Source organism: Microcebus murinus, chromosome 15 (assembly GCF_040939455.1).
Source record: "Microcebus murinus isolate Inina chromosome 15, M.murinus_Inina_mat1.0, whole genome shotgun sequence".
Taxonomy (NCBI): domain Eukaryota; kingdom Metazoa; phylum Chordata; class Mammalia; order Primates; family Cheirogaleidae; genus Microcebus; species Microcebus murinus.
The window spans coordinates 4,191,300-4,205,481 of record NC_134118.1 but is presented as its reverse complement, the minus strand read 5'-3'; the positions used below and the strand labels follow the sequence as shown (position 1 = coordinate 4,205,481).

Genomic DNA, 14,182 nt, shown 5'->3' with positions numbered 1-14,182 from the left:
TTGTTTAAATTTGAAGGGAAAACTGTATTAAAAAAAAACCTATCGGTGTAGAATAGCACATGCTGGTAAAAAGAAAGTATGGAACTACAGCTACAATTTTTCAAAGAAAAATGTCTAAGAGAAAACCTACCAACTGAGCTCATTGGAGCTTCAAAAACATTCAGAGTTTAATGAATTAAAAGGATATTATATGTAATCTATCTTTACCTTCTTCGAGGAGACCTGCTTCTTCTTCTTGGAGACCTGCTACGTCTGAGTGGGGAACGAGACCTCCTTCTAATGGGAGATCTACTTCTTCTTCGGGTTGGAGACCACCTATTAATAGGACTGGCATCTTTTGATCTTTCATGTCTACTGAGGATATCATCTCGAGGTCGTGTTCTTAAGGAGATCAAATGCAAGTTAACAGAAAGATAAATCAAACTAAATGAATTATACATGTGAAGAACACCTACCTATAAGAAAAGGCACACTAGCCTAAAGAAAGTAAATACCGATTAATGTGTTCTGTAACAAAAGAATTCAGATGACCACAATGACATTTTAGTGTCATGGTAGACACATAATAAAAAGTCTTAATTCTTCTGATTTCATAATTTGAAGAATTACTGAAGATTATTCATATTGTTAAAGACACTGTTCCTAATTTCAAATTCACAACTCAAATAAAACTTACCCAAGTAATATTACTCCATTTTCCTCAATATTAGGACTTTTTTTCACATTTTGACATTTCTGCAATTAAGAATCTCCTTTTTAATGTCAATTAAGTATAATGGCATCTTACAATCAACATTAACCTCAGAACTAAGGAAATATCTATCTCTCCTCCTCAAAATCAACTTTTCAACACCTGTTTCACAAGTATATTCCAATAAGATTTACTTGTATTATAATAGGCCTTTCTATAACTTAATTTTTTAAAATAGGTTTTGCATACTTCTTAATGTTATTCCAGATTTTAATAGAACTATTCAATCTGAAGTTAATTGTAAATAGGTTTGTCTCCATAATTAAATAACATTGCAATATTTCCCCCATTTAACAAAACATAAAAATACAACCTGTCTTACATGTCTGAACATGGTGTTCAGAACCTAAAAGAACCTTTCTCTAATCCAGCCAAAATGAGTAAAGGTAGACTTAGACCTATAGTTGTTATTTCTTGGCAGGGCCATCTGAGGAAATTATCTTATTTATATATAATCTGCTCATAAAACATACTGTCTCAAAAGAAAAATATAAATGGATGAGATAAAGTAAAAGAGTACAGAAGAAATGGAATGTTTGTTACATGCTTAAATACAATGAAAATAAAAATGTTCAACCTCACTAGCGACTTGAGAAATTTAAATTGGTTTTTAAAAAAATTAAATAACAAAATGATATCACAAGATGTCTTGGTAATAAGGATTTGGGGAAAAGGACAGTCCCACATAGTCATAGAAGTACAAACTGGTCTAACTTTCCTGGATAGAAATTTGGCAGTAACTTTCCAAAATGTAAATGTACATCCTCTGAGATTTTACAAATTCACTTCTATGAATCTATTCTATAAAGAAGCCTTATACATAACTAATGAACAAATAGTGTAAAACTGGAAGCAATCTAAATTTTCATGTTTCAACAAAAAAAATGATTAATTATGACCTATCTACACTGAAATACCATGTTGTTACTATAAAGAATGAGAAAAAAAAATCTGTATGTATTGTCACAGAAGTGTTTCACAGCAAAAGTAAGCCATTCATTAAAATGAATAGTATAACTCTACTAGTGTTTTTTTTTTTTTTTTTTTTTTTTTTTTTTTTTTTGAGACAGAGTCTCGCTTTGTTGCCCAGGCTAGAGTGAGTGCCGTGGCGTCAGCCTAGCTCACAGCAACCTCAAACTCCTGGGCTCAAGCGATCCTCCTGCCTCAGCCTCCCGAGTAGCTGGGACTACAGGCACGAGCCACCATGCCTGGCTGATTTTTATATTATATATTAGTTGGCCAATTAATTTCTTTCTATTTTTATGGTAGAGACGGGGTCTCGCTCAGGCTGGTTTTGAACTCCTGACCTTGAGCAATCCGCCCGCCTCGGCCTCCCAGAGTGCTAGGATTACAGGCGTGAGCCACCGCGCCCGGCCCCTCTACTAGTGTTTTTAAAAAAACTGTATTCATATAATTGTATGTGCGCAGAAAAAGGGCTAGAAAGACATACATTTCTTAAGAGTAGTGGAGGGATTGAGTGAATAAATTTACAGATTTCTGCATTATCTGGATTTCTCTTTCATTGGTATGTACCACTTCTATAATTCAAAAAAATATATTTGCTTCAAATACTCAGCTTTAGTCCTTACTAAACACCTCAGAATTTGCTCTTCAACCAAACAAAGCAAACTGAAAGACTACCAGGATAATTAAGAAACACTTTAGATAATAGAATTAGTAAAATTAAAAACTGCCTTAATGTGGAAAGCTAAAGGAAAAGAGGGTTATTTCACTACATTGCCACTTAGAAGTAAAGAATCAGGAGTCTCTTAAAACAGAGCACTCTGGAAAGTTTATACCCATAAATAGAAAATATTAATATAAATACAGTAAATGGCTAAGAATTCAAGACATCTTTACACAGTGTAAGCCAACATTCTCCTTTTGTTAAAGGACAGGGTCTTACTCTATTGTTTACTCTGGAGTAGCCCAGTCCAATCATCTCACTGTAGCCCTGAACTCCTGGGCTCAAGGGATCCTCCCACCTCAGTCTCCTGAGTAGCTAGCACTACACAGGTGCAGGCCACCTCACCCAACTAATTTTTCAACTTCTAAAGTAGAAGTTTAGATGGGTTTAGACTGGTCTAAACAACTCCCCTGAGTAATTTAGTTCTATGATCCTAGGTAAATTATATAAGTTCTCTACTTCCTCATTTATAAATTAGGTACGAGAGCACCCCCAACCTTATGAGTTAAGATAATCAGGAGGACTTATGAGAAAAGACTCTGATAGATTGAATGTATTATTCAAATGTGAATTATCATTATAATTGGTACAAAATAAAACCATTTCTTGCACTATTCTTCCTAAACTTAAGAGAGACTTTTTTCAACAATGAAATCATTTGTACTTGTGATACAGTCTGGGATGTTTGGCCCCTCCAAATCTCATGTTGAAATATGACCCCCAGTGTTGGAGGCAGGGCCGAGTAGGTGTTTGGGTCTTGGGGACAGATTCCTTATGAATGGGTTGGTGCCCTCCCAAGATAGTGAGTTCTCACTTTATTAGAGCTGGTTGTTTAGAGTATATCACTACCTCCTCCCTCTCTTCCTCCATCATACCATGTAACATGCCTGCTCCCCCTTTGCCTTCTGCCTCGATTGGAAGCCCCCTGAAACCCTCAGCAGAAACAGATGCTGGCATGAAGCTTCTTGTACAGTCTGTAGAACCATGAGCCAAATAAACCTCTTTTGTTCATAAATTATCCAGCCTCAGGTATTTCCTCTGTAACAATGCAAAATAAACTAACATGATTAGGAACAAAAAATGTCCATTTTAATTATATTTTGGGGGCAAAAAACGTTGCTATTAGTTTCATTTTATATTGTTAAAATTCAAAATCATGCAAATGCAAGAGAATAAACAGATCACAATCTTTAAACTGATTACTCCTCCCCCTTTTCCAAGTTAACAGTTTCAGCCTATACTGTTAAATGAAGTAACACTTCTCTCTGTACACCCCCATGGAGACTTATCAACCAAATTACTTGGAATTAAAGGAGTGATTTAGTAAATTAGATACTACATTAAATCACAAACAGGGGCAGGGGGAGGGGAAGTGACTCTCATCAAGCATAGTATTTGTAAAATACTCATTATCAAAATACTGACAAAAGTGTAAATAAATAGTTAAATGGACTGGACTGTACTAAAAATTATTAAACTCAAGTCCACAAGTTCTAGTTTTCCCATTAAAATCTGGTGCATTAGTAAAAAAAAAATTTTTAACATTTTGTAAACAAGTTACCTTGGAGAAGAAAGTCGTCTCCTCTCTGGTTCTCTTCGTTTTCTTTCTAAGGATCGGCTCTTGGCCCTCCTACCAGGAGACACAGTTCGAGAGGGTGATTTGCTCTGCTTAGATCTTCTATCATTTACAAGTGGAGATCTACTTCTTCTTGATTTATCACGTTGTTTTGGAGACAGACTCCTTCTTTTAGGACTACGACCAGGTCTTCTACTGGGTGATCTATTTTCTTTCCCAGATGAAGCATCTTTAGAGGGAGATTTAATTGGTTTCTTTTCTTTATCAGTTTCAGATAAAGAAAACCGTTTTGATTTTCTCTCTTTGGACCGTGACCTTCTGTCTTTGGATTTACCGTGTAAGTCAACTGGGGATCTGGATTTTTTACCTCGATCCCGACTTCGTTCATTTATAATTGGGGATTTTTTCCTATCTTTTGACTTGCTTTTATCTTCAATTTTAACCTTATCATCAGTAGGAGATCTGGCCTTCCCAATTTTCTCTTGAGATCGCCTCCTAAGGGTAGGGGATTTTGATTTTCTTGCTTGATCTTGAGACTTACTTCTTTTGGATGGACTTTTAGACTTTTTCCTCTCCTTTGACTTGCTCCTAGCTGTTTTCTCTTTAACTGTTTCAATACCTCCCTTACTTTTCTTTTTATCAGACCTATGTCTAGTCCGTTCTTTGGATCTGCTTTTACTTCGTTTTTTTGCAGTATTTTTATTGTCCACAAGTTCAAGTTTCCCCTTTGTACTTGAAGATCTAGTACTAGACCTATTTCCATTTCTTGTCTTTTCATGAATCTCACCCTCTTCTTCAGAGCCAGACTCATAACCTTGTAAAATTAGCCCCATCCCAGACTGGACCTTTCCTTCCATTAACTCATTATCAAGCTCAGCTTTAATCAAGGCTCTCTGTTTTTCTAAGTCTTCTAGCAAAGCTAAATCGTCAAGTTTAGTTCTTTTTGCTGGAGACATACCTTCTCTATCAGAAGCATCAATAACTTCTTTTCTTTTGTGTTTCTTATGTTTATGCTTATGTTTATGCTTTTTATCCTTGTCCTCTTCTGAGGAATGTTTATGTTTCTTATGTTTACTTCTATGTTTATGCTTCTTTTTTTTGTGACGACTGTGCTTATTTTGAGATTGGTCTTCTGACACCTCTCCATTTTCTTCATTTATACTCTTCTCAGAATTATCAGCATCTTCCACCCTATATATGTACCAAACACATTTTAAAATCACATCATTTAATCAAGTATTCAAAGAGTCATAAAATAAGTAATGATAAAATGTATCTCAATAAAGTTAATCACTAAATTTTTTTCAGAAGAGCTTCATTTATTTCAAGGGAAGTGGATGGCAAGAACTAAGTTAGATGATGATATAACTTTAACGTGTTTCAATAGTTGAATTCACATACCAAAAGCATTAGAGGTAATACATAACAGAGTGAGGGTAAAAAAATTAAAGCACAGTAAAACCTTGTTAATGCTGATTTAGTTAAAATAGTCATTCAGTAACTTGATTTTTAAGCCGGCATTTCTCACACATACTTTAAACAACCAAAAAACTCATTTTCTTTCTTTTCTTTTAAGAGACAGAATCTCGCTCTGTCACCCAGGCTGGAGTGTAGTGGCCCGATCATAGCTCACTGTAACCTCGAACTCCTGGGCTCAAGCGATCCTCCTACCCCAATCTCCTGAGGAACTGGGACCACAGCTGCGCACCACAACACCTGGCTAATTTTCTAAAAAAAATTTTCTGTAGAGACAGGGTCTTGCTACATTTCCCAGGTTGGTCTTAAACTCCTGAGCCTCAAATGATCCTCCTCCCACATCAGCCTTCCAAGGTGCTGGGATTACAGGCATGAGTCATCACACCCAGTCCCATTTTCTTTTTTCATAAAACGTATCAATACTGACATATATTGGAAGACTAATCTTCTTTACTTGAAATACAGCAAACTTGATATCTCCAAAATAAACCTTGAAGGTCATTTGTTTTGAGCAGATTTCATCTCATATCTTAAAAAAAAAATCTCTAGAGTCAATACTGAGCTATATCCTAAATAAGCACTCAATCAATGCGCATGGTAGATGACATTGATGGTGCCGACAGTATAAACCCATCCCCAAAGGTTAAAACTTCAAAAATAACCAGCCAAGAGTTAGGACTCTTGGCCTGTAGATGCCATTAAGCAATCATGTGACATTAGGTTGATTCACATGTAAGGACCTAGTGGGTCAACAGTCTAGTACCAGCAATTTCATATGGTTCAACCCAATAATTTGTTCAGCGAGTTATTTAATCTGACTTTCAAATGAGAAATTAGTTTCCCCAAATATGTTAAAACTAATACATGCTATGCAAAATATAATTAAACAAACAGGGGTTCTATGCACTTACATGGATTTATGCTGAGTAAAAGTCTACGATTCTAAACTACTTTATCAGCCCCTTGGTGTTCAGTAATCCCTGGTTAAACAGCAATTCAGAAACATTATTTAACTTTTCCCTTTAAAGTCATTCCATAATAAACCATCACATTCTAGAACATGAGTCCAAAGGTGACTTTAAATTACCCAAATTCAGACCCTCATACTATTTTTGGAAAAGATATAAATTATTTTGTTAGGCCTTCAAATTATATATGCCTATCCTTTTATTAAGCATAGTATTTGTGCTGTATATTATAAATAGCTCCTTGCAAATGAAGAAATCATAAATCTATTTGTCAATCTCTTAAAATTTTTTAAAAACCACCAATCACATGTAGGCATTAAGCCAGGTGACAGGAAAACAGAGAAATATTCAAGACCAATATCAGCCTTCCTCAAAAAAACTACAGTCCAGTGGAAAAGTCATGTGACATTACCATAAAACATTGGAGAAGTACAATGATAAAGACACGAATAAGGGCACACTGAAGGATCACCTAAACTCACTTTGAGAATGGTCAGGTCTGTGATGTTTTGTAGATCACAGAAAAAAATCCTATTTGTTAAGCAGGGACTTTGGAGGAAGAGAAGAAATGTTAATTGAGAAAGAACACGGTTTAAAAAATAAAGGTTGGATAACAATGTCTTAGACAATGAGTAAGGAATTAACCAGAAAAGGAAAGGGACATTTCAGGTAGAGAAAGCAGGTGACAAAAGAGATAGTTTTATATAGCAAACTACAAGCAGATCGGTGTTGCCAGGGCATTAAACTTGTGAAAGACACTGGTCTAACAGAGGTTAATTTTCCAAGTGGATCAATTCCAGAAGATGACAAGATATAGTATATGATTCTGGGAGAGAATGGTTGAGACAGAATTAGAGGATCATTGGAGTCAGAGGCCCAAGAACTGCAAGGTTAAGTTGTCTATAACGACACTGGTATTTCTGAGGATTATGGCAGTAGTTGGGGTATAGAGTCTGGACCATCAAATTTATTGAAAATCTCAGTCTTCAACAAACTTGGTGGGGGAGGATGAGAAAATGGTGGTATGACTGAGAAGTTATCAGCTGACAACAATGAGGGGGAATGGAGAACACAAAGCCACCACATAACATCATATTCAAAGAACTTTAATTCTGGGGAGTCAGATTGCCAGTCTCCATTTCTGGTACCACTCAGTATGGCAAAGGATAAAGTATTGAAGAGAGATGCAGAGGAAGCTGTGTCCTCCGGTGAAAATCAGGCTTAAGTTTGGGCCAGCTTCTCTCTAATGGAGTATGAGAAGACATAGGAAATATAGTAGTGTTCTTTGGATCATTAATTTTTCTCAAGGACTTGGAAAAACAAAGTACAGTATCTTGGTATTAAAAAGCACCAACAGTGTTCTATTATATTATGGAAGGGGAAAAATTACATAGATTTAAGTAAAAGATCCAAAGACATCTCAACTTTATTTCTAATAGAGGCCATATCCTCATATAGGTAACTAACCCTCTTCCCCAGTAATCTCCCACTCCATAAGCCAGAAAGCGAGGTATGTCTTTTTTTCCTCAACCTTGACTTATATGGTGGAAAAGTTTGAGAAAAATAAGGGTAACTCAAGAATCTACGTATGAAGAACCTTTCTAAAAACTGAGAATGATATAAGTTTTATATATAAAATTCTAGTCACTAAGCTAAAACTCAAATTACCTAACTGTCCTCAAAACAAAGAATAGTTGAAGGTTAAGCACTCTCCAGAGCCACACTGCCTGGGTTCAAATCCTGGTTCCATTACTTAACTAGTTGTGTGACCTTGAGTATCAGGCATCTCATCTACAAAATGGATGAAATAACAGTACCTACCTGAAAGGGTGTTTTGAAGCTTACATGGGTGAACAGATGTTACATGCTTATGACAGTGCCTAGCACAGACCAAGTGTTCTCCCCCCGCCCCCAAATAAGCTGTTATTGCTGGATAAACATATTTATTCACAGCAATCCTGTGGAACTGACAGGGCTAATAAGAATGTTATTTTGAGGCATACTGTCAAGAGCACCTGGTGTCAAACTATCTCGTTTAAATGCTGCCTTCAACACGACAAAGTTATTGTAACCTTAGAGAAGTTGCAGCCCTCTGCCTCAGTTTCTCGAACTGTAAAAACTCGGGAAATAACAGTACCGACAAAGAATAGGTTTATCATACTTAGAAAGGCTCCGACACTAGGTGCTCAAGAAATGCTGTCTCTCCATATGACAGATGAGACTTTGAGGTTCAAGGAGGTTTAAGGGTTTAAGCCAGTGAGAAGGCTGGTATTACATTCCAAGTTAGTCAAAACCTCTTCCATTTGACCGAAGATGCTTTTAAAATGTTAGATTATGTCACTATTCTTCATGAAACTTGATTATTACTTCCTGCCTTATTCAGAGCAAAAGCTAAAATCCTTTACAAGGCCCTATACTTACCTGTCCAATCGCCTCACTCCTCAACACTCTAAACCAACTACTCTACTCCTCCACACTCACCCTGCTGCTGCTACACCACCTTCCTCCCACTGGCTCTTTTTAAAAAATCTACCCATCTGCACACTGAACACACCACCTTCCCTGGACAGGTATATTCACATCTCAGGACCTTGGTACTTACACTTGCTCTTTTTCCAGCTGGGAATGCTTTCCCCAGATACATGCACTGCTGGCTCCTTTGGCCTACCTTAGGTCTTTGCTCAAATGTCACTTTCTCAGTCAAGTTTTCCTGGTCAATCCATTTTAATTGCAATCCCCTACCCCACCACACACATGTTCTCCTTCTGTGCTTAAAACTTTTCTCCATAGCAATCGCCACCACCTAATATAGTTCTTGTTTGTCTCTCCCTATTATAATGTAAGCACTATGAGAGAAAAATTTTTATCTGTTTAGTTCATTGCTCTATCTCTAGGGCACAGAAGAATATTTAACCTATCACAGGTACTAAGTATTTTATGAGGCAATGAAATGATGTATACAGAATAACATATAAATGCTGTATTCATTAGACTAAAGCTGGTTTATACTACCTATTATAGACTTAGTGCTTGTAAGTTAAGATTTTGCTTTTGTTTAGTCAAATCTCAGCTCACTTTTATCTCCAGTGCTTGACAGTGCACACATAGTAGGCACACACCTATTTGTTGAAGTCACAATACTCAAAATTATTTAATTAACTCCCTATCCAAAGAAAAGCCTGCTTTTTGAATCCTTATCTTTTCTATTGCTTTCTAACAATTTAAAAAAGTCTTAGGAGTTTCATTCAAAATTCTTAAGAATTTACCCATAGAGGAAGCAACTTCCTTCAAAAAATAAAAATAAATCTAGTTCCTAGAGCTTCTGGGAATCAGAAATAAACCATGATGCCTAGTGTTACTGTATAACAGTCATTCCCATGAGTGACCCATTTCTATCGTAATGTAATGAATATTATCTCAAGAAATAATGAGTAGCTCCTAATAAAAATGCTACGAGCATCTTAGGGCCAACTAGGTTAACTCTAATAAGCCTAGAGTTTATTAGGAGTTCTCTTTCAGTGGGGCTTAGGCATATAGCAGACATTCACTGGCCTCAGTTGATCTCTCAAAGCAAATTTCATTGAAAATAACAATTGAAGTCTAACAAGGTAAATCAGGAAAACTTGAAACAATGAGTCAATGGCACAAAATGTTACACACAAAGAGCCTTGCTAAGACAGCTAAATTAGGTTCATTATCAACAACTTTCTTTTAAAGCTTTAGGAAAAGGTTTCTTGTTAAAAACAAGATGGTCTTCTTAAAACTGTTTATACTGACAATAAACACAGGCTATATAAATTCCATATATATATAATCGTAAAGTGTAACATTTACATTTTACAACTTAACATTACACATTTAGCAAGTGGATGCATATACCAACTTTGTACACATTTGTCATAAAAAATATTTATATAGAGAGAATCTATTGAGTACTGGGTAACATCCTTCAGATCACATTACTTGGAAGCAAAGTTCCTTCAGATCACATTACTTGGAAGCAAAGTTGCATTAGAAGTGCAGACAATATGGGCGCTTAACAGTATGTGTTCATTAGTGTTGTTTTACCCTTCAAACAACCTAGGTCTTAGGGCATTTGGCACAATGAAAATAATCATGAACAATTTTAAAATAATATAAAGTGTACTATCACCAACAGTGTTATTTTAACTTTCTCTTTCACATACTTTTCCAAAGAATAGTCTTGATGAATTTATCTGGGAGACATTCAATTTATGCTTTGGAGACATAGAGAACAGATTAATTCAAATTTGTGTATGAATGAAATACTTTTCAAGTTAGATGATTCTTAAAAAAATTTTTTTAGTGGTGAGCTAAGTTAAGTGAAAGCCACTGCTTCTTTTTCTTTTCTTTCTTTCTTTCTCTTTTTTTTTTAGGGAGACAAGGATTTACTGTGTTGCTCAGGCTGGATTCTAACTGCTGGGCTCAAGCTACAGGCGCATGTCACCACATCCGCCTTTAAAATACTTTCAATACAGAATTAATGTAGATGTAAAAATTATAACAGGTTCAAAAGACTAGTCTTAAAACAAACCTCCCCTCTGGCCACATCTTTTCCAAATCAGGTTTGGGAAATTAAGTTTTAACAAATCAGAGATGTCACATCAAAAATGGTTCTTTCTGAGAGACAGTGTAAGGAAATAAAAATGATTTCAAACTTTAAAGGCAATTTTTTAAAAAGCTGCAATGTATAGTGGGAGGCCAAACAGCACAATAGTTAGAGCAGGGCATTAGAATCAAACTGCCTGAGTTTAAATGTGTTGCCACTTAGTGTAACCTTGGGCAAGTTACTTAATTTCTCTGTTTCAGTTTCATCATCTGTAAATAATGTAAAAATAACAGAATCTACCTCTACAGGACTGTTATTAGAATTAAAGCCTCCTGGAAGCTTAAAAATGTTTTATATTTATTCTAAATTTTTTATTTTGAATAGATTCCACATAACTGTAAATTACTTATTATCCCTAAAGAACTATTCTAGACACTATATTTGGGCAGTCATCATGAGCAGCATGCACAATACTTGCTTTCACGTCAAACTTATTTTTTTAAATATTTTCAAATTAGTGAACGTGGCACATATACAAACAAAATATTCTATTTACACTAAATGTTCTGTGGGGGGGAGGAAGTTAATGTTATCTCAGTGTTATTTATACTGCAGGGGCCTAATATATATACATTATTAATAAATCTAGTATTATTGGAATATGTATATGAATAAAATATGGCTGACCCACTCCTCAAAACAAATCTGAACCATCCCTAAAAACCAAATAAATGGACATAATGCTACAGAACTTTCCAGATTAGTAGAATATTTAGCTGTATAGCATGAGATTTGTACTGTGTTGGCATACATACTGTAACTGTCACATTGTGAACTTGCGGAGAAACAAAAAGAGGCTAAATCTAGCTTCAAACTTTAAAACCCATTTGTTTTCTGCTAAGTCAAACTGAAAATAATGAAGCAGCTTTGAAAAGCCCTTAATGAAAAATTTGGTATAATTCTCTGCCTAGCTGAGCCAAGCAGATGAATGAGGAGCCCAGAATTGGATGCACAACAATGAAGTGTCAGGTTGGCTGGTGGCAAAAATTTTTCCTGTTTCTCAGTCACCAGTTGCTGGGAGACTATACCTCTTTCCTAAGATGGCTGGAAACAAGCAAGATAATGCATATGGTTACCAGAGGAATACTGTTTCAAAATCCATTCTCTTTTTTAGGTTCTTGTTTGAGTTTTCCTAGCATAAACATGAAAAACAAAATACTGCTTTCAGTTAAGCAACGGTTAACCCTTGCAGCATATGCAAGTATGTTTCCACTTGGCTGCATGGGCTCCTATATTAGCTTAATTACAGACATACAGTGGTTTGGCAGTAGCTAGCAATTCCCACTACTTCTTCCACTCGCCCTCCTAAAGAAGGGCTATAAACGCAAGCCAAAAATGCCAGGCCTCAAAACCAAGCACTCTATCTTACTTTGCCTCAAGTTTGCAAGTTGGTAAATAAGCTGCCAATAGGCAGGAGGGAAAAAAAAACAGAAAGAAAAAAAAAAGCCGGGTGACTGCTGGAGTGAAGAGTACCAGGTGGGAAAATGAAGTATTCCACTAGCCACAGACTACCTCTGGGATGGTCCAAGAGTGTGTGACCCTACCACCCCTTCACCTCTCTGCTTTCAGGTCCTAAAGCTGACACTAGTAGCAGAACGACCAGGGATACTGCGTGACGAAGACCAGACTTCAGGTTTGCCCCACCTGGCACCAATGACCCTCATGTCCCCAACACCGATACCGCTATGTTCCGCGGCTAGGGAGCTTCGCTTGGTCTCCGAGGGAGGGAAGGCGCGATTTCACTGCCGCGGCAGCCGCCACGCGCACTGGACCTGTAGAGGCCGCTCGCTCCTACGCCTCCCGGGGCAACGACGCGCGGCAGGCCGCGGCTGCCTTCGCCCCAACAGCCGCGGCCTCTTGGAGAGCGAAGCTCGAAGGCCGCCCGCCTGCTCCCCACGCCTCCCGCCCCATAACGTACCGGGCGGGGAAAGGCAAAGTTTGACTCTTGCCCTTAGGCCTGAACTTTCCCGCCCGCCCGTGCAGGTCTCCGCCGTTTCCAGCTCGACATCCCGGGCTCCAGCCTGCAGCCCACTCACAGAGACTACTTACTCTGGCTGTTCCCGCAGCGACTGAGTCTCCGTGGCGGCCATCTTGAACTTCCTGACTCCTCAGCGGCGGCGGCGGAGGCTCCCGGGACGGCGGAAGCTAGTGGAAGTGAAGGAAGAAGGAAAAGAGCTGCCGCGCATGTGCTAACCGCGAAGGCAAGAGCGGAGTTCTGAGTCCGCGCTAAGAATCCGGATACAAAACCCTACATCCGGGGACGGGGCGCAGAGCGTCGTAACGCAACTTCCGGGGCCATGGGGCGGGACCTGCTAAGGGTCACGGGCCGGGGACTTGCCGGGCTTAGAACGCACTGGTTAATGCTAGAACCGGTGGATTAGTCCTGGAAACCTGCTGCAGAGGGGAGCAAAGGGAGTGGGCACTTTCGAGGACTAGTTCGTTATGGCGACCAGATGTTGGGTAAAATTCCCTTAAACTAGGGCAAAGGAAATGATGATTTTACTCCTGGACAGTGTTAGAGACACAGTAAATACTTAACCACCGTATTAGATAGTTCAAGTGGCATTAAGGGAAGGTGCAGAAGAATATTTAAGAGTATTGAGGCCGCGCGTGGTGGCTCACGCCTGTAATCCTAGCACTCTGGGAGGCCGAGGCGGGCGGTCGCTCAAGGTCAGGAGTTCGAAACCAGCCTGAGCAAGAGCGAGACCCCGTCTCTAATAAAAGTAGAAAGAAATTAATTGGCCAACTAAAAATACACAGAAAAAATTAGCCAGGCATGGTGGTGCATGCCTGTAGTCCCAGCTACTCGGGAGGCTGAGGCAGGAGGATTGCTTGAGCCCAGGAGTTTGAGGTTGCTATGAGCTAGGCTGACGCCACGGCACTCTAGCCAGGGCAACACAGTGAGACTCTGCCTCAAAAAAAAAAAAAGTTATGGCTGTACCTCGAGCTCAAATGTCTTTTAATATGAAACTGCTGTACATTTATTTGAAACCTTTGAACATCTTTTAAACTTTTGCATAGTCCAGGGATAACATGATTCAGGAATCGTTAGGTTCATTGTTTCTGTAAATTGAACTTTTAAGTAACTTTTTTG

The 14,182-nt window shown here is 38.0% G+C and overlaps 1 protein-coding gene across 18 annotated transcripts in view; it reads right to left on the bottom strand.

Annotated features, from left to right (window-relative positions):
- PRP4K (pre-mRNA processing factor kinase PRP4K) overlaps positions 1-13,320 on the bottom strand; it is a 38,549-nt gene extending 25,229 nt beyond the window's left edge. For all 18 annotated transcript variants that reach the window (XR_001155039.3, XR_012923202.1, XR_001155042.3 and 15 more), the window contains exons 1-3: positions 13,138-13,320; positions 4,000-5,205; positions 208-381 (exon numbers count right to left, since the gene is read on the bottom strand). Coding sequence is in view for 3 of the 18 variants with exons in the window: in XM_012768399.2 (XP_012623853.1) it covers positions 208-381; positions 4,000-5,205; positions 13,138-13,178 (1,421 nt within the window). In the remaining 15 variants the exon portion in view is untranslated. The remainder of the gene's footprint in view (positions 1-207; positions 382-3,999; positions 5,206-13,137) is intronic.
- Positions 13,321-14,182: the final 862 nt, after the last annotated feature.